This window comes from Lepisma saccharinum, chromosome 11 (assembly GCF_977018435.1).
Source record: "Lepisma saccharinum chromosome 11, izLepSacc3.1, whole genome shotgun sequence".
In the NCBI taxonomy this organism is placed as follows: Eukaryota; Metazoa; Arthropoda; class Insecta; order Zygentoma; family Lepismatidae; genus Lepisma; species Lepisma saccharinum.
Window position 1 is genome coordinate 59,314,444 of NC_139239.1, and position 19,997 is coordinate 59,334,440.

At 37.3% G+C, this 19,997-nt stretch overlaps 1 protein-coding gene across 1 annotated transcript in view; it reads left to right on the forward strand.

Moving 5' to 3' along the window:
• Positions 1-19,997, forward strand: part of LOC145995047 (inversin-like) — a 99,658-nt gene that overhangs the window by 72,734 nt on the left and 6,927 nt on the right. Inside the window, exons 2-5 of the mRNA XM_083131579.1 lie at positions 8,975-9,294; positions 10,686-10,852; positions 15,339-15,512; positions 15,959-16,126. Coding sequence (XP_082987705.1) covers positions 8,994-9,294; positions 10,686-10,852; positions 15,339-15,512; positions 15,959-16,126 — 810 coding nt within the window. The 5' untranslated portion in view covers positions 8,975-8,993. The remainder of the gene's footprint in view (positions 1-8,974; positions 9,295-10,685; positions 10,853-15,338; positions 15,513-15,958; positions 16,127-19,997) is intronic.

Here is a 19,997-nt window from a genome sequence, read left to right on the forward strand (position 1 = left end):
GTACATCAATAAATCGTATTGCAAGAGAAACAAATTCACTTCATGATAAAGTAGATATGCTCAGATATAAGCTTCCCGACTTCAAAAAACATATAGCTAACCATCAGTAATAGGTAATTATTGTCTTTTTGCACTTATTTTTACTTCAAAATATGAATTATTTGTCTAAAATAGTGAACAGAACGTGTTTAAGAAGAATGGTGTAAAGCCAAGACCATCTTGAGGTTCAGGCCGCAGCGCTCAGTCAAGACGTCATCATCTGGAGGCGATCGTCTTAAGGCTGTAAACTCCTTGTCGTATTTTTATCGTAGAGAATTAACGTATATTTATTTTTTTATGAACCTAGATGTTGACATTTACCCTCCCAGTAAATATAATTAGAAGAAAAAGAGGAATATTGAATATGTACACAAACATTTACACAGAAATGTATTTCCTTTGCGGAAGGACTGGACTCTCAGATGAAGTTAAATTTTGACATTTACCCTCCCGACGAATATAGTTAGAAGAGAAAAGTAGAATATTGAATATTTACACCAAATTTTCATTCAGGAAAGCCATCACTATAGCACAAAGAAAGGGTTGAAAACCGTTAGAAACGTCCTGGCGGAAACATTTAAACATTGTATTTCTTTGAAAATATTATCCGGAATACTTGTCAACTACAGTAAAACTCCTTACAGCTTTTGTATGAATTCTTTTTACGTAATCAATTAAATTTTCTTTAACTTTATCCAAAACCAGTCAATGCAGACATTCTGTGTAGCTATGCGATCTCAATACAAAAACTTAATTTATATTACCTTGCAGCAAAAGTGAAAGAAATTGTTACAAGTGCAGTGTTACATTTCTGTGAATAAAGACTAAACCTAAATCATTTGTCATTGTAATTTCGACCCTATTGACTTTATTGAAAGAAAGACAATAAACAAATTAAATCTTTTCATTGTCGTTAGTAAGATCTGTGAGAATAACATGAGTTTCATTATTTTCATTTAGAAAAATAATAATATTTCGACCTTAGCGTTCATTTGGAATATTTCCTTACACTGTGTTTACACTCTTTTAATAAAATCGTGAAGGATTTTAGTGAATTATGAAAGACAATTAAACATTATTACTGATTTAATGCATCAAAATTGCGAACATGGAAGCTTCACAAGGACGAAAAATATTTTTTTAAAAAAATCACATAAAACAATCATAAAATTCACATGTAAAGTTCATATTAACATAACTCAGTAAAACTGCTTTTTGTGTGAAAACGTTTGTATTTGAAACATAAATAATATATTCGGATAATTTTACATAGGAATATTTGATCGAAGTTCTTGTTACACATCGTACCCTTGTATTTGAATGCACAACATGTCTTCCATTAGCCTCCGATTAGCATAAAGAAACATAATAATGATGTAAATGTACACATGTATCAATTTGGTCCAGTTGTGTAGCTTTCATTCAATAAGAATATTTTGAAACTGAAAATTTATGTAAATTACATGAATATGTTATCGAATGCTTGCATAAAATTTGCACTAACAAACTAAACTGCTTTGGTAGATGTGACCGTAATATTTTAAACATTGACTAAATTTTGAAACAAATTATTTTGCAACCATAACCAACAACCCATCTTAACGTTAACTAAAGTTTGTAATTCAGGGTAAATTATTTGATATTTCTAAGAAGAAATGTTGACAAAAGAAAAAAAAACGACCAAATCTAAGAGTACGTTAGATGCCTATTCCAGACACTTGAAATCTTTACATTATCAACTAAACTATTTATATTATTTATATATGAGTATAAAACGTTTGCTATTTGCCCTGTATCTTCTCGTAGGGACTAAATCACATGGAATTGCCCTAAATATTTCTAATTTTCAGCAACAGCTTTAAGAAATGTGAATGTTACTCTTACCGTTTTCATCATAATTGCCTCTGCAATTGAGCACTCAACACTTATACACGACACCTCTTGTACATTTACGCATATTTACACTTCATATAAACTCGATTACAGTTCTTAAAATTGCATTGCAATTCCATATTCACTAAAAAGGTCAAACATTGATTCCAAAGAAGCAAATCAAACATGGCGGCTATCTCGCCCCCAGTTGCTGACGTTTAGTCACGTGACCAGAGCAAGCCATTAGGCTTTCAGATAGAGAAGGTAATGGTAAAGCACGGTTACATCAATTTGCACTGGCAATATTGCATCTAAAATATACTCTAATATTCTTTTCAATATTCATATCCATATCTATCCCATAGTGATTATATTACATATAACAACCATTAGTTGTATTCTTCTGTCAGAAAAAATAATGATCATTTATTGTAATACTTGTGCAATGAATTTATACTTCTTTATTTTCTTTGTACTGTACATACTAATAATTTTTACTTTTATATAATGTGATTTTTTCGTCTGAGCACATTCTAGATTAGCATGACAAATTCTGATAATGTAATAAGCCACAAATTTACTTATGTGTGTGACGTATATTTGTAGCTGTAACTTTTAAATGTAATTAGCGGAGACCTACAATTGGGCAGCTAATTGTCTGTTGGTCCCCCAAACTTAAATAAATAAATATACATTGGAACATTTTGATAGTTATGGAGTGCTTGAAACGTAGTCCAGCTATTTTGCCACGGTGTTGCCATGACGCTAGTTTAAAAATTCCATCAAGATTTTTTTTAGCATGAAATTTAGATTTGTTTTCCAAGATAACTCCTAGACTTTTATAAAACGGGACAAATAGTGGTTTTTAATACTAATTTCGACGGGACGACCGGGGCACACGTCTGAAACCGGACTGTCCCGGTTAAAACGGGACGGTATGGTCACCCTACATGTGATGTACAATTACGGACACTTCAGGCTGTAACAATCACATTAACTTCCAATGGAATAGTTTCAACTCAGCAGTGTCCGTGTGTGTACAGTGGGATCCATGAGTATTACCGTGCAAATTGTCCATGACTATTGTCATTAATTTTTCTCTCACATCCTGTGTGTTTTTAATCGATGGATTTTTATGTATGCTGGTGCAGAAGTTGTCAACATCTTGTTTAGAGTTTCCTTTTAATTCTTAAAGCTCTTATTGGGTCAAACAAAGTGCACGAACATGGTGATGGACAATTTGCACGATAATACTCATGGATCCCACTGTACATACCGTATATACAAAAATATTAAGAAATAATTAAAAATAAACTGAAAACATAAGTTTCTGCACATCAAACAGCACATAGATCATATCCGTAACCGTAAGCTACAACAGCTATCTCTTGATAAGTTTGAAAAAAATATTCGATTTAGGAAAATGTTTCATGTACCTTAAGTTCCAATTGATCAAGTCTGCAACGAGACTGGTCTCGTCCTGGTACAGAGAGAGAAGAGGAGAGGGGGGAGGGTTGATTCGAACTTTAAACTGTAAGTCCAATGCAGATTAGGCTATTTATGCATAAAGTGGACTTCAACGAAGAGCTCACAAACCCAGTGTGGTGCTCCCCTGTGCATAGCACCACGCCATGAAGGCGTATAGGGGGTGTGGGGGTAACGCCCCACACATTCTTGATCCGGTCGTGAGTGGGGGTGATGTGATCAGCATCACGCCCCTTTTGTGGTATTTGAAAAATTTCCAATGCGGAGGGTGAAGCATCTTGAAGCATTACGCATAGGGATGCGCACGGGGGTAAGGGGCAGCTGCTCCCTTCAGTATATTCGCTTAGAAATGTACTGTAAGCGGATGTTATCGTCGCTAGTAAGTAATATTATACTGTAAAATGGGCGAAGTATTTTCAAGCCGATCAAAGTTCCAAGAAACGACGATATATTATTTATGTAATTTGATGAGTCAGACATAGTCAGTGAGGTCTTTAAAACGCTTTTACCAACTGAACGGAGACTAACGTTGTAGGATACGATATTTTCGTAAGACTGTGTTTCATGCGCTATCCAATATTTGCAAATATTTGTGCATTAAATTCGCAAGCGTGTTCGTGTGTGTGTAGTGAAACTTAGTTTAAGAAGAGCCGTGGATTTTGTTTACGTACGACTTTTCTTCAGTTGGTAAGTGAATATGAATTCAATTTCCGTATCAGAGTTATAATATGTTTATAATTACGCCTAAAATTAAACTAAATGGATACAGGAATGAGATTTTCGCGAATCCGTACCAACTCTAGATACTTTTGTAACAATCAATCCAGAGTTTGTAAAAACACGGAGGTTGAATTTAATTTTCCTTTCCCCATTTTTGCCTCTCCCTACTCGGAGGACGAGTGAACGATAGGAGAAAGCGATATATTACATAATTATATATTATTATAGAGGTATAATTATACGTTATATACTGACTAAGTTAAAGTGTTAATAATAACTGAAATTATAACTATTTAATTTTACCATGTTACTGAAAGTAAAACCTCACCTATTGTGTCTATACTCTGTCCCGTCTATCTCTGGAGCAAGGTCACGTATGGCGACAGAGGAGGGAGGAAATCGAGTGGGCAGAGCGAAGCAGTAAACCCTGCTGCGAAGACTGATAACGGCAGCCGCTTCACCCCCTCCACGCAATCCCGATCCCTCTCACTTATTCATTGGAGGAACCGTCTCGCGTCACTACTGCGCAGAGACTTGTTTTCGTTCGCTTGCTCCAGAGATAGGCGGGACAGAGTATACTGCATATGGTCGTGCATGAAGATCTGTTTTCTTCTAATGTGCAAACACAATATTCATTCAACACTACGAGCCTGTCCGCTACACTGTCATGTTCGATCAATAATTGTGTTGTGGAACCAAAACACTCTTAATTAGGCTAATGATATAAATCAAATAAATGTCATTCGATGTTTATTGACCTTGTAGCAGTAGGTCAAGAGCGTTGACAGGAGAGGACGTGGTGATTGGCTAGACCGAAGTTCGTTCTGTGTGTACGAAGCAGGAGTGGCTCATTGATTATGATGGTCGCTGAGAAGCCGGAGATCCACGTTTGACTTCCTGCGAAAAAAGTCGTATTTCTATATGTGGTACGGGAGGCGACCGTAAAATCAAAATCTGTGACTGGGGCAAATTTTGCTACTTGGCGCTCATATACCCTGTCCCAGGTATCTCTGGAACAAGGCCGCGCATAGCGGCAGAGAAGGGGTGGTGGGGAATCGTGTGGACAGAGCGAAGCAGTACACGCTGCTCGAAGCCTGGGAACTGCAGTCGATTTTCGAGCACCGCTGCAAACGGCTAGTAGTTGCAGTCGCGTTTTCCCCTCCACGCAATCCATTTCCCTCTCGCGCGTTCACTGGTGCAGCTCTTTCTCTTGAGTCTCTACTTTGTCCTAAGAGTCTGTTGAGCAAGCGAACAGACAGTCACGCAAGGAGTGTTTTCTCTTGTAATTTCGTCGATCACATCTTCGTAGTCTAGTTACTGGATAATTTCAGAATTAATGGAGAGGAAAGCAAGACGTGCCAGTTGAACATGTGACGCAAATGAATGTAAACAGTACATCAATTTTTGCACTCTTACTCACTACCTCAGATTTTTCATTGCCCTGTCTTTCGCCAATTTCTGGTAATGAGAACAACTAAGTTTTCCCCCCGAATGTCACTCATTTTCAACGATTGAAAACTGAAAACCACACATTCACACAACTGCGTACATACTTTAACGTTATAAATTAAACTGAATCGCATTTCCCTGGCCGCTACATATTGCATTGTTGCTTGGTGCTTGTAGACTTCAAACTTATCAGAGCTTCATTATTGTTGGTAGTAAAGGAGATCGATACAATTACACGTGTAATATTGTTTGTTGCAGTTTTCAACAGAAAGCGATAGGTACGCATGTAAAGAAATGGAGTGCCGTTTTACATATATATTACTTCTGATTTGATGCTAAATACGCGTATTAGGTCCTATCTTGCAACATGAATTCGCCTTTCTTTTACTCTTAAATCCAGGGTTGGCAAAATTTGTGTTTTTTATAAAAGAAACAAACAGTTTTTTTTGTTTTGAACACTTTTTAAATGTTTTAAACAGGAACAGAAAAAATGTTTTAAACAAAAAAATTTAAAACATAATCCAAGACGACTTATTTTCTAAGAATAATGATTAAAAAGAATCTCTTAATCGTCCAAGGATGGACTGTGTTCCTATTATAAAGTAAACGCTTAACTAACTTCCTAAATACATATTTATATCATGGACGTCCGCAGGATTTTTTCCAGGGAGGGGCATGGAAGATATTTTTTTCCAGGTGGGGGGGCAAACAAGGCACATTTTCCCTAATAATAGTATTGTTCCCTCAAAAAAACATTGCTTAAATTTGAATTTATCATATTCATACAATAATTAATAAATATTGTTGTGGCTGAAATGAAATTATATGTCAAAAATATATAATTTTTGGTTGACTTTCATTTTCAAGGGGGGGGCACGGCCGTCCGGCCCCCCTTCCGGACGCCCATGATTTATATTAGTCTTAAATAGGTGTGTGCAGGATCCAGAAAAGTCGGGACCAGGACCGGGAATAACATTCCCGTCCCGATCCCGACTTCTCGGGATCCCGAGCAGTCGGGAAATCCCGAATGGTCATTTTATAAAGTCATAAATTCTCGACATTTTCTGCATCGTAAGTGACTGGAACTTATCGGAAATTGATAGTTTTTATTCCATAAATGCAAAGCAATCACTTGCAGTGGTTCCCAAAGTGTGCGCCATGGCGCCCTGGCAAGTGGTCGATTGGCCTACATTTTGCCTTGGGCGCCGCGGAAAGATCTTGGAACACTAAGTATAAAGGCGCCGTGAAACGAAAATGTTTGGGAACCCCTGACTTGAGTTGAATATGACAGGTAGAATAGAATATTTCCAGAGCATCGGTAAATTTCGAACATAGATCGGGAAATTGCAAATTTTTCCTTTCCCGAATGTCGGGATTAAAAAAAAAATTCCCGTCCCGACCAAAAAGATTCTGACCCGCACACCCCTAGTCTTAAATCTCGCATATTGGCTGTTCGAGAAGCTTCAACTAATCCGCAGTTGCCAGACTCCACTCAGTCCACGTGGTAGCTACTCTAGACAGCTGCCTAGTTGTGACTGCAGCTGGACACGGGGAAATGGAGAAGAGGCGATTGGAACGGGTGAAATAATGAAATTAGAAGACGAGGAGAAGATATGCCAAGAAAGATCCGAGAAGATAATAGGGACAAATCGAGACAGGGGATGCGAAGGACGGCATGAGAGACGAGGAGGGGGAAGGTACTACACTTGAGGCTTTAAAGTGACAAGATGAGGAAACGAGTCAAAAGGCATGACAAAAAGATAGAGACGAGTCGAGAAAAAATGACGTTGCGATAAGAATGAGTCAAAGCTCAAGCAGCAAGTCGACAAATTGGACGAAGGCCATGCATGCAGCAAGTCGACAAATAGGACGAAGCGCAAGGAGACAAATTGGACGAAGCCCAAGCAGCAAGTCGACAAATAGGACGAAGGCCATGCAGCAAGTCGGCAAATTGGACGAAGGCCATGCAGCAAGTTGGCAAATTGGACGAAGGCCATGCAGCAAGTCGGCAAATTGGACGAAGGCCATGCAGCAAGTCGGCAAATTGGACGAAGGCCATGCAGCAAGTCGGCAAATTGGACGAAGGCCATGCAGGAAGTCGACAAATTACGAAGCTCGAGCAGCAAGTCGACAAATTGGACAAAGCTGGAGGAGAGAAGAGAGACTTGATCAGTTAGACGAAGTGTGGGAGATAGGAATAGAAATGACCGAGACAAGGTTAGAAGAGAGAAGAGTCAAAACTACAAAGAAAACTAAGCAACATGAAAGGGACAAGAGAAACTAGTCAAGGTAAGAAGATCGAGACGAGATAGGATATGTTAAAGAGATAATGCCAGATAATAAACTTTGTGCTATTTGTATAAACAGCAAATAAGAGAACTATGAATTATGAAAAGAATCTGAAATTATTATTTGCTTCCATTTTGCTTGTGTGTTGGTGTGTGTGTGTAGCACAACTTAAATATTTGATGATCTACTGAATGTTGTTATTGCCTTTCTGTGCTTATGAGATCAATACTTGCCTCGTGAAATACATTCAGTAGATCGACAAAGTATATAAATGTTGGACTGCAAGTCCAGATTGGAAATTAGCTACAGTGGTTCTATAATTGAATATTTCATCACGAGAGAGTGTTGTGTGACACACCTGAAAGTCTGGCAATGTAAATTATTCACTATATTCTTTCCCAATGCAACATTCAAAAAGTTATATGTTCACCTACATACACAACATGCAGGAGATTGGTGAGAAGTAGATTGAGCCTTTTTTAAGTTGAAGAATGACTTCAAGATGTATTCTCAAAAGAATTTCCTTCGTATGACTAATTCAAGGAATAAAATTCATTACTTTCATTTAACATTGTAGTTATTGATTACAGCATTTTAAAAACATGACTATTAAGGCAGCCCTTTTTAAAGCTCAACATTTCATTAGATCTCACTACTTCAGATGTAGCTTTCTATACATGAATACACACACAACATAATTTTAAGAAAACATCAGTGTCGCATATACAACTGGAAGATTTTGACGTAGTATCATTGGTTTGATGAGTTCAATTACTGATAACTTTACTGATCCTATGTATATCTGTAAATTGCCTGTAATTTAGTATAAGATTCCGCTATTTTGTTTTTATTTTTATGTTTATAAACATACAATTCACATACCTTAGTTTTGTAAAAAAAATGTCTAATTACACAGCTTCTTTTCAATGCTAAAACCTATTGCAATTATTGAAGATGATAAACTAATCATTCATATTCTTCAAGGAAGGTTTGCAATTTTACATCTAGAGTCACAGTCTAAATTTTATGTTAGTACTTTGTGGGTATTGGGGAAAATTCTTAATTGGTCCATTCTCATATTTTCCGAAATACCCTGATACAATTTTTCTTTCTTTTTCAGAGGGCAGAATGGTTTTGCAATGTCTGATGACTTTGCAGGAAACCAGAAGTATAGTGATGATGACAATGATCTACTTCCCATCCAGCTAGCTTACTTGAGTCTCAGCCCTCGCCATGCACCACTCAGTGCAGCAAGAGTTCGAATCCCCACACGACCAAATGAACCTGCACTTGTCAAGCCTTCGGCCAATCGTCTTCCACCATTCATCAGTGATGCCAAGATTAAGGTGTCCAGTTCCTTCTGCCTGGCTAATAACATCACCCCATTGCATGCCACTGCAATTAATGGAGATAAATATGGACTGCAAAGACTGTTATCAGGTAAACATTATGTTGGCATGTATTATGTCTGATGGTGTTTCTAATTATAAGAGAAGCAATATTACCTGAAGAGAATTTGCATTTTCCTCCTTCTTTAAAATTAGTTTTGTATATCTAAGAATATGATTGATTGGTTACATGTTTCTTGATCATGACAGTTTTGTAATAGGGGAGGGGGGGATCAGGCTGCGAACAAAAAAGTGACTAATAGAAATAATAATAAACTATTCTCTTTATTTCCAGGTCATATGATTTATATTTTTGGGTAGACTCTTCTCCTCGAGCCAACAGCACATCTGATTTTTCTTAATTTTTTTTTTCATTTTATACAGTTAATATATTGAAGTGTATAGTTATTCTATTCTGATATTAAAATTTACAAATTTTATTCAAAAATACATATTTTTTTAGTTAGAGAAAATCTATGTTGTGTGACTTCTCACTTAAAAATTATCATTTGGAATTTTGAAAACTCTCCGAACCATTTATTTTTTGTATTAAATGATCAAATATGAAAACATGAGTTTCTGAACTGGATTCTGGATTTTACACTCAATATTTTGAGTTCAGGAATACTGAAATTTATTTCTTTTAATGTCTACGAAAATAATAAGGATATTACTTTTTTTTTCTAATGTGAAATGAACAATGTAAATTTCCGGAGAGAGAGAAAAAAGAGGGGGTGCGGATTTGACAGACTAGTTATGTGCAATCAGCAGCTAAAATAACAGTAGGTAAATTGTCAGTCATTACTTACATTATTTTATCTTTATTCTACCTTTATGTTTTAAGGAATGGTGTGCTAATGTTGAAATAGATGTTATCTTCTGTTAATAGAGTTTTTGTTTCAATTCAATAACCCTCACCTTAAGGAAAACAGATTGAGTGAACACAGTGATGGACAATTCACTCACTCTAACTTTTTATTTGGCTGTACTTCTAGTACTGTAATAATTGCTAATTTATTGCATTCTTCTCATTCCTTCCAATTTTTTTACATCCTCTACAATTTTGTTATGGGACCCAACTTATTATCATATTGACACTTAAATTAGCTTCACACTCAAAAATTACCTTATGCTTCCCAGACTGAAAAAAGTAATGTACATTCACATCCTATTACTCAGGTGAGAAAGTTCGAAAGAGGAGGGGATTTTGACTTATTTTTCTTTATCTTTCTTGTGTTATGTTTTCCATTTTCCTATGTATTCAACATCTATTTCTGAAACAACTAAGGTGAAGACTGTTTTAATCCAACTTTAATAGTAAATTTTTAATGTAGTGTTGGATACACTAGGCATATTAGAATTAATGTTATAATTATTTTATACTGCATGTCATGAATGAATGTGTGAAACCTCAAATTGATTTGTCGTGAAATATTCTTCCAGGTTTCTTCACTGAAGTTGAAGCTAAAGACCGTTGGGGACGAACTCCACTAGCATATGCTGTGCTAGGTGACCGACCTCAATGTGTGGACATACTACTCAAATCAGGTGCCAAACCCAGCGTAAGAGATGTCACAAGCAGGTCAGCATTACACTGGGCAGCACATAAGGTAATGTGTAAATAATTAATTAACTTGATAGGTGTTGGTCCCATACCATAGCCATGAGGTCTAAGTCATCAAGCTTTGGGCTCAGACTAGAGAATGCATGTTGGTTCGAATCTGGTTCGAATCTCCTGGGGTGAGGCATGACAACTTTTCTGCTGAGATTTCTGTTAGTGTATGGGATCGGTGGCCACCCACCATCGTGAGGAAATTTGGGGAGCTACGAATGAGTAGCATAACCCAGACATGGAAAACCTACAACAAAGACTGGGGGTTCGTTGTGCTGACCACACTTCGCCTCATAACTGTTTGGATGATCACCCACCCCTGCTGAGGCATGTGTGAGGGAGGCCAGCAGTCAGTCAGTAGATAGGCCTTGGCACTCAAGGGCTCTTAAGCCATGGGTTATTATTATTATTATTATTATTATATCTACGAGGGTCACTATTTATATTTTGAGCCTTGGCAACACTGATAGAAGTTAGGCGCGATTTAACGTTTGCACGGAATCGTCTGGCATTATTGACCATAACGTACTTCAAATGTTTTGTCAATAGCTTCATTTGTGTTGTTTATGTTGCCTTGGAGATTGCGCGACAACAATAAAATGGAATTAACTCGTGAACATTTTCGTGCTATGATTTTTTACGATTTTCGACGTGGATTATCAAGACAAGAGTGCATCGTTCAACTTACTTCCACATTTGGCGATGGAGCCCCATCCTTTGCCACTGTGAAACGCTGGTATAACGAATTTAATCGTGGCCGCCATTCGCTCACCGACGAGATTCGCGAGGTCGTCCAAAATCAGTTGTTGTTCAAGAAAACATTGATGCTGTGCAAAACCTAATACTGCAAGATCGTCATGTGACATACTGTGAGATTGAGGCAACCATAGGAATTAGTTCCACCAGCATATATAAAATATTACATGATCATTTAGCTGTGAGAAAGGTATGTTCTCGTTGGATCCCACACAATTTGACAATAACTCAAAAAGATTCTCGCGTCAATTGGTGCAAACAAATGCTCAATAAATACAATCGTAGTGCTTCAAAAGACGTATATAAGATTGTAACAGGTGACGAATCATGGATATATGCATATGAGCCGGAACGTAAACAGCAGTCGACTGTATGGGTGTTTCAAGATGAACCCAATCCAACAAAAGTTGTTCGCGCTCGAAGCACATCGAAACAAATGGTCGCCTGTTTTTCCGGGAAAACTGGTAATGTGGCAACTGTGCCTTTAGAGGAACGTAGAACGGTCAACTCTGAATGGTACACAACAATTTGTTTGCCAGAGGTCTTCGGTCAAATACGGAAAACAAACAAACGCCGTCGGATCATTCTTCATCAAGACAATGCCAGCTGTCACACATCTCGTCTAACAACCGACTTTATGAACAGTCAAAAAATCGAATTGATGGGTCATCCGCCGTACAATCCTGATTTGGCACCCAATGACTTCTTCTTGTTCCCGACTGTCAAGAATAAATTGCGTGGACAACGATTTTCGTCGGCGGAAGACGCCGTTGATGCGTTCAAAAACCATATTATGGAGGTGTCTCAAGAAGATTGGAAAAACTGCTTTGACAAATGGTTCGAACGAATGTAAAAGTGTACTGACCATAAAGGAGAATACTTCGAAAAACAATAAAGCAGTTTTCAATGCCAAATTCCTGTTTTTTCATTGTTAGGCTCAAAATATAAATAGTGACCCTCGTAGGTGTGGACATAGGGATCAACCAGATCTGTTTAGTAGTAGGGAATTCTGAAAAAAAAAATCTTATTCTGTCGATCAGTAGCACCAATGTCATGCATAATCATAATAAACAATATGATTATGTTAATAAACATCATGAGTTACAGAACTATTTTTTTTAACTTTACACTGCTATCAGGTACCACTACAATTCAACGACATTTACTGCAATGCGTTCAGAATAGCCCCACATTACGGTATTGTTCAGTGTTTTTTGATAAGTTGGGCTATTAGTGTCATCATAGTTAACTGTGTTGTCAGCTCCCTCATTGATGGCATCTGACACCTCTAAGTAATACATACTCCATTTCCAATGAAAATATTTGTTATAATTGTGTGTCTGTATTGTTTTAGGGAGGGTAATATTTAATTTTGGCAGGTATGAAAATTTACCCTTCTAGCTGGGGATAATCTACTTTTGGGGTGGGCCCCATTAATTTGCACCCTTCATTTTTCTAATCTTAAAAAATTAACAACAATGGAATAAATAATATCAGTGGTTAATTATAAAATATAGGAAAATCATAAGTAAAGTTGATAGCAAGAAGAAAAGTGGAGGGGGTAATTGTCTGTCACAAGACTCTAACAAAAAATCACTAACATAAGATAGAATGGTTCACTTACCTCTGACCTTTAATACTAAGCAATTACTCCCTAAATATGTCTAAAATTAAAACCAAACATTCATTGAATGAATGGGCTGCACCTAAAGAAATGGTCTTCTGCTACTGCTACTATGAACAAAGGTTATTAATCTGTATTGGTTGACAAGAGTAATATAATATAGTAATAAAAGAGGTTTGTGTAATACAATAGTAAACTGGTGTGTAGGTAGTGAAAAATGTAAGAAACTATTTTTATAGTTCAGTTTTTTCTGCAACAATGTACATACTTTGTGTTAATTGCACATCGTTAACAGTGAAAAATATTTTTTTGTAAATTATAATTTTCAATTCACAACAGAAAATAATTTACCAGTGGCGATGCTACATAAAGGGCAACTAGGGCACTGCCCCACAACAATTTTAACATAAAAAGTTCATCTGAAGAGACGATCGGTATATACGCGTAAATATTTTTTTTGTTTTTCCCTCAACCCCTACGTTGCTGCAACCAGACTTACAGGGTATGCACCCTGTGCGAGGTTAATATATTTCTCCATCCTGTTGGAGAGAGTCCAATTTCGGCTCTGCCCGGAGACGTGACGTCACTGACTGATCCAAACATTTACAGCATAGGCAAGGGACGGTCCCCTTACAATGGAAAAGCGCAAAATTCGTACCCGTCTCTGGGCAGTGAACGAGGTGCCCTGCCCATTCATGTTTGCCTCGTTCACCATTCAGTGTTTCCAGCACTTGGCAGGCAGTTCATTCGTTCTTCCAGCCTGCAGCAATAAGATAGAAAAAAATCACTCGAATGCTTTTCTTCGCGCTTGTTCCGGCGACCTGAAAAGTTGTCAATACTTTTTATTGCACAAACTAGTCCCTCATATTTTTAAAAAGATCCTCCTTTCTTCTCATTGTAATACGGATTTGGATTTGAGTTAGTGTGTGAGTTTGCATTGCGTTCCGTCTGTGAGTATTGGCCGCTTATGAAATAATTAGTTTTTCGCGATTTTATAGTTACTGTACGTGTTTATTTATTTGTGTAATTGTGTCTGTGTTCCAGCAACTTGACGTGCAGAATATCTTCGCACGTATAAACGAACTTTTTGGGGGTACATGGCCAATGTAAAGTGTTGTAACTGAACTTAACGCTGCATCATCTTCCTAGTTAGTCATTGATATTAGTGGATACTTGGTGAATATGACATTGAATCATGTAGAAACTTTAATATCTACGCCTTTCAATTCATTGACAATGGAAGAGAAACTGCAGTGTAGTAACATTTTCCTAATCATTCCAGTATCTACCCAAAGTTTAGTTACTGCAAGCGTATAGAGTTCTGACGTCAGTATTCGAGTTTTTTTTTATTCATGTAATTTGTTCCATATGTTGCTGATTTTTCGTATTCCTACATAGTGAGTATTTAATGCTCTTTGGAGAGATATCTTGATCAGAATGTTAATTTTATTCCAAATTGTTCGAACAATTTACTTACTCCATATCAAGGAACTCCCCTCAAAAACCTTAAAGAGGAATATAGAGGTAAACTGCCCCCCCCCCCACCCAATAGAAAAATGTGCCCTGCCTGACTGAAAAGGCACGCGCCGCCCCTGTAATTTACTGCATAGTTTGTGTGTTTTAGAAACTGTTTTCTTATCTCATATTCAGAAAATTGTTTAATATTGCTTCTTTCTGGGGGATATTCTGTGTAGGTCTTCTTTCTAGAAAAATCTCCCTCTCAAATACAACAGTAAGTGTAGTTTTGGAGAATCATCTTAGAAAAGTCATCAGACAGTATATCCAACTTACTCTGTCAGTGAGCAACATACTCATTGCAGCTTTCGATTCTGATATTCACTGACATACATTTCCGGTTAGCAGTGGCGGCGATTTGGCCCCTGCACTTTTGCCCCTGCACTTTTGCCCCTGCACTATAAACAACCAAAAATAATAGAAATTTGGACCTAATATACAAAGGGAAAGTTACTGTCTTTGCCCCCCCCCCCCCAATCGCCGCCACTGGCGGTCAGAAATTCATTCACTTGACGTTTTGACATGTCTTTTTCAATAAGAAACTAAACAATTTATGTTTCTTCTTATACCAATTCTTAATTTCTTTCAGGGTCACCTGCAATGTTTGAAGAATATAATCAGTCGGGATTCTAATTGGAGACAGAAGGATAAAGGTGGTGTTACAATACTTCATTTAACAACTAGACATCCATATGGCAGATGCTTGGCTGTTGTTCTCAAGCATGTGGCATCTGGAGAAATTGATGATCAAGATAATAATAAAGTAAGTTCTAATTTCTAGTGAACAAATGAACTTAAAAGAAAATATTAAGTGGACCTCCGTGGCAGAGTGTGCTATGATACCAAGGGTTCCAGGTTTGAATCCTGGCCTGGGTATAGGTGTTCTTTGTGAGTGTGTCTTCATCAATTTCAACATATCACTCATTCTTATCTTTGCAATTAGCCAAAGGTGGCAGAAAAGTGAAGTAAAATAAAACAACTCAATCAAATCGATCAAGAAAATATTATAATTGCAGAATTAGTTAGTAAAGTATACTGGTTCACTGCTTAAAAGATGTGGGTTCCCCTAAGGTTAGCATGTATGGTTGAGGGACTTGAATATCTACTTATATATATATATATATATATATATATATATATATATATATATATAAATTATTTTATTATTTTCTTTGCATTAAATTATATAATTATATATTCAATTTTTAGAGGACACCTTTACATTGGGCAGCTGCACATGGACATGCTGAATGTGTTAAGCAGTTACTTCAACACAATTCAAATCCTGGGATTCCTGATGTCGAGGGAAAAATACCCCTTCACTGGGCTGCCAGCAGCAACAGCCCTGAGTCGGCTCAGACTGTTCTCTTCTTACTGGTAGGTTTGTACATGGAAGAATAAACAAAATTGTTTCAGAGAAATATGTGCTACCGTATGATTGGTTAAACTGAACAGAAATAAAATGTAATCTGTCTGTACATTATTCTAGTGTTTGGAAAGTTACTTTTAAAAAGGTAACTAGTTACAGTTACAGTTACTTGCTTAAAAAAGTAACTAAGTTATTTTTACAGTTACTTTCTGCTGAAAATTTTCTTGCAACCAAATTACACAAATCGATCATTAATTGTAATAGAATATTTTGTGAAGACTAACATGTCTTTTACTTATGTTACTGGTACATAATATAAGTATTCGTATGTGTGGAGTTAGAGCCACACACTTTTTCGATCATGCTCGAAGGTGGGGCTGATGTGATCAGCACCACGTCCCTGGCATCCTTTACCCCCTCCCCCTCCAGATACCCACTTTATACGACACTGGGTGGGTGCTGGAGCCACTTCAACAGGTGGAAAAAATCTCGATCCCACCAAGGATCGAACCTCGGGTCTCTCGCATGGTAGTCAGGCACCCAAACAACTATGCGGTAGTATCCCCCGTTATTCACATTTTCTCAGTTATTACGTATGTCAATTTTCTGTTTCTGTATTCTCATTGGAACAAACTCAAACATCCATGTCCGAAACAAACTAGGATCCGGGACTCTTGACATACAGTGCGTTGTGCTAACCACTCCACCATGGAGGTTGACCTGAGCTACTGCGACTTAAACATTTGTATTTATTATCATTGTTGTTCTTAAGGAATGTCGATTGGAGTGGGGGGATTCTACAAACTGTATAGAAAGAGAGAATATATTCTAAGATAGAAGGTCTGTTTCACATAAAGGGTGTGTCAGAGAGAAATAAATTTGTTGTATAATTTCAAGTGTTTATAAACCAGAAAATTATAATGTAGTAGCCTATAATTGTGCATTATCAATGAAGGTGAAAATGGCATTTTAAACTTACCCCTTCAGTTCTCTCTGAGAGGATCACATAAACAAGCAAGAATGATGGCTACTTCCTGATTTGTTAGTTTGCCACGTGAGTGTTGTAATTCGCTGTTGTATCAATAATAATGGTGAGATCTGTCGTATCTGTTATTTCAAGAAAATGGGTTCTCATTTAAATCTTAAACAAATAGCAATTACCAAAATATAATACTTTTTCAAAATGTCCAGGAATTCTGAATAATCGTAAATAAGTGAATTCTAACTGGAAATATTTTCACTTTCATTTTTAAATTATCAAGAACTGAGTTGAATGAAATCACGTGGAAACAATTGGATTGTTTTCCATTCATATGCGCAATTGCTAGCTCTCGTCTTCATCAGTTTTGTTCATACTACCAGTATCGTTGAATTATTTCCTGAAAACATTGAAATATTGCAGTACGTCCCTTTTCAGCTTAATCCAATATTATAGCAAAGGAAGAAACTATTGGATGCAGTGGCGTGCGGTGACATTTAAACTAGGGTACGCAACATGGGCCAACCGAAATGAATTATGGGGGCCAGAACCCCCCCCCCTCCCTGGCCATCATGTTATTCAGAAAATAACTTTTTTCTACAATTTTATAATGGGAAATTTCTCATCCTTGTATCAATATCAAAATGTAACGAGGTAAAATATATGTATGATATTTTATATTCGCAAATATATTCTGATAGTAGCTACGTAAAGTCCAAAAATTCAACTTTGATTATTTCCTTCATGCAGTGCGATGAACATTGAACGGGAAGGAAATGGCACAATCATTTTCCATCCTTTCAAATTTCATGTAATAAATTTGATAAATCTCAGTATCCTCTACTATTTCACACCTTTCGCAGAGGAAACCAACGAATAAGGCCAACAATAAAGTTTCACTGTTTTTCTACTCAGTCAATCATTCTGTAGAGATATTTTTTCTTCTTCTCAAAAATCAAAATGCCTAATATACTGTTTACCATCCTTCACAACTCCTGCCTGAAACAATTTTTCCAAATCAGGAACAGACCTTCCATTTCGGATTGTTTACACTTTTTTCGTAAATTCCGAAAATCCCTTCTCCAGTATGTCATCAATAACTCCCGGTCCCCCTATTTTATCACTTCACAGCACCGACAAACAATAGAGATCCTGTAATGTAAATAATATGAACGAAACACTCGCTGCAAATTTCACACGACAGAAGAAAGCAAAAGTCAACCTCCCACGGTACGTTGTGTCCGGTCCGCTATGCCCGGAAACCACGCGTTCTTGTGGATGAATGAATCGGAGTTGCCAGGCGACAAAGTATTTTGTAGAAGGGAGATAATGAAATACAATTAGAAAATAAGTCAGCATACATCCCAGAACACTTCAAAAGCTAAACTACCGTACATCACTTTGCAATGTCTGGCAGGAGGGAGGGGGGCTCATTCGAATCCCATTGTAAGCATTGTGTTTTATTATGTTTTTCTTTTATCATTCATTCATATCGTCGGGTCAACAATCAACACCCATGCTATGGAACTCAAAGGAAATGTTGATCCCGAAAGGAGATAAACAGATACTCTCATACTCTGAGAATTGTGCGAAACTTGCAAATTGTTCACATATTTTCCCCTCGACACAGTGACAGTCCATTCTGGTCCTCACCTCCCTATACGAAAAAAAAACAAAAAAAACTTGCTAGTGTAACTTTAACCTCACATAAATATTTTATATGTGATAGTTTACGCGTATATTAAATATGATCTTCCACCACTACATATTCTTGCCCTTCTCTCTGATTCCTGTATCACTTTTTATAATGTATTTTTATTGCAACCCAACAGTGATCTATCTACGCATGGCTGCTAAATGCTAGTAAGCTAAGCATTCCAGAAAAAAATATGTTGACTACTGTCAACACTGCATACGCTGTCAAAATCTTGGGTACCCTCGATGCTTAGAACCGGGAAAGAAGTGAGAGAGAGGGTAAGCACGGGCAGACCCAAACACGTGGTCGGGGCTGATATGAGCCAATGGGGTTACCTTCTGAATTTCTAGGGTACCAAGCAGAAGAAACAGCGTCTTTCTGCGGAAATCGGCAGGAACGCGGATCGGGTGGGTGCCGAAGTCACAATCGGGATCATTTGGAACTGCCTTCAGGAAGACAGCAGTGTGTTCGTGCGGAAATCGGAATTTCTTGCAGTGGAACTGCTTTCGGAGCGATAATTGTTGAATTTTTATGTTCGGGAAAGACGAAAAAATGTTTATTTTTTTCTTACTATGTTGTGGGTACGCAGTGCGTACCTTGCGTATCCTGAATGCACACCGCTGATTGGATGCTACATACAGAAGGGGGAAGTTATAAGGTCACCGAGGAACAAACTACAGAAACAACCGCACGCAACTGACAACTGACAATGGCAAACTGTCAGCAATAGGAAGGAATTCTCCTCCTAGAAGCATATCTTCCCGCTTCTGGGAAATCCACCCCTCTTCCGAGATGTGTATATCGCTTTGGAATTCAGGTCTACCAAACGAAAGATGAAACATACGATAAACCTTGAAATTCCTGGCACCTGGCTGGAGCCTACCAACTGACCATCGCCAGGAGACAAATTTACTACAACTACTTTCTCTTTTCCTCTTCATCTATTGTTTGCAAGAATTAATGTATCAAAGATGGGCTTTTATATCACAGCAGAAACTAAATTCCAGCTCACTCTGAGTCCTAAATCACCAATAATTTATGACACTTACATAGCAATTTAAGTGTCGCAAAGTAACTGTTGAAGTAACTGTTAAACATTACTTCTATCGTAGAAAAGTAACTCAGTTACAGTTACTCACTTTTAGAAGTAACTAGTTACAGTTACATTTTCTCAAAAAGTAACTGTTACTTGAACTTAGTTACT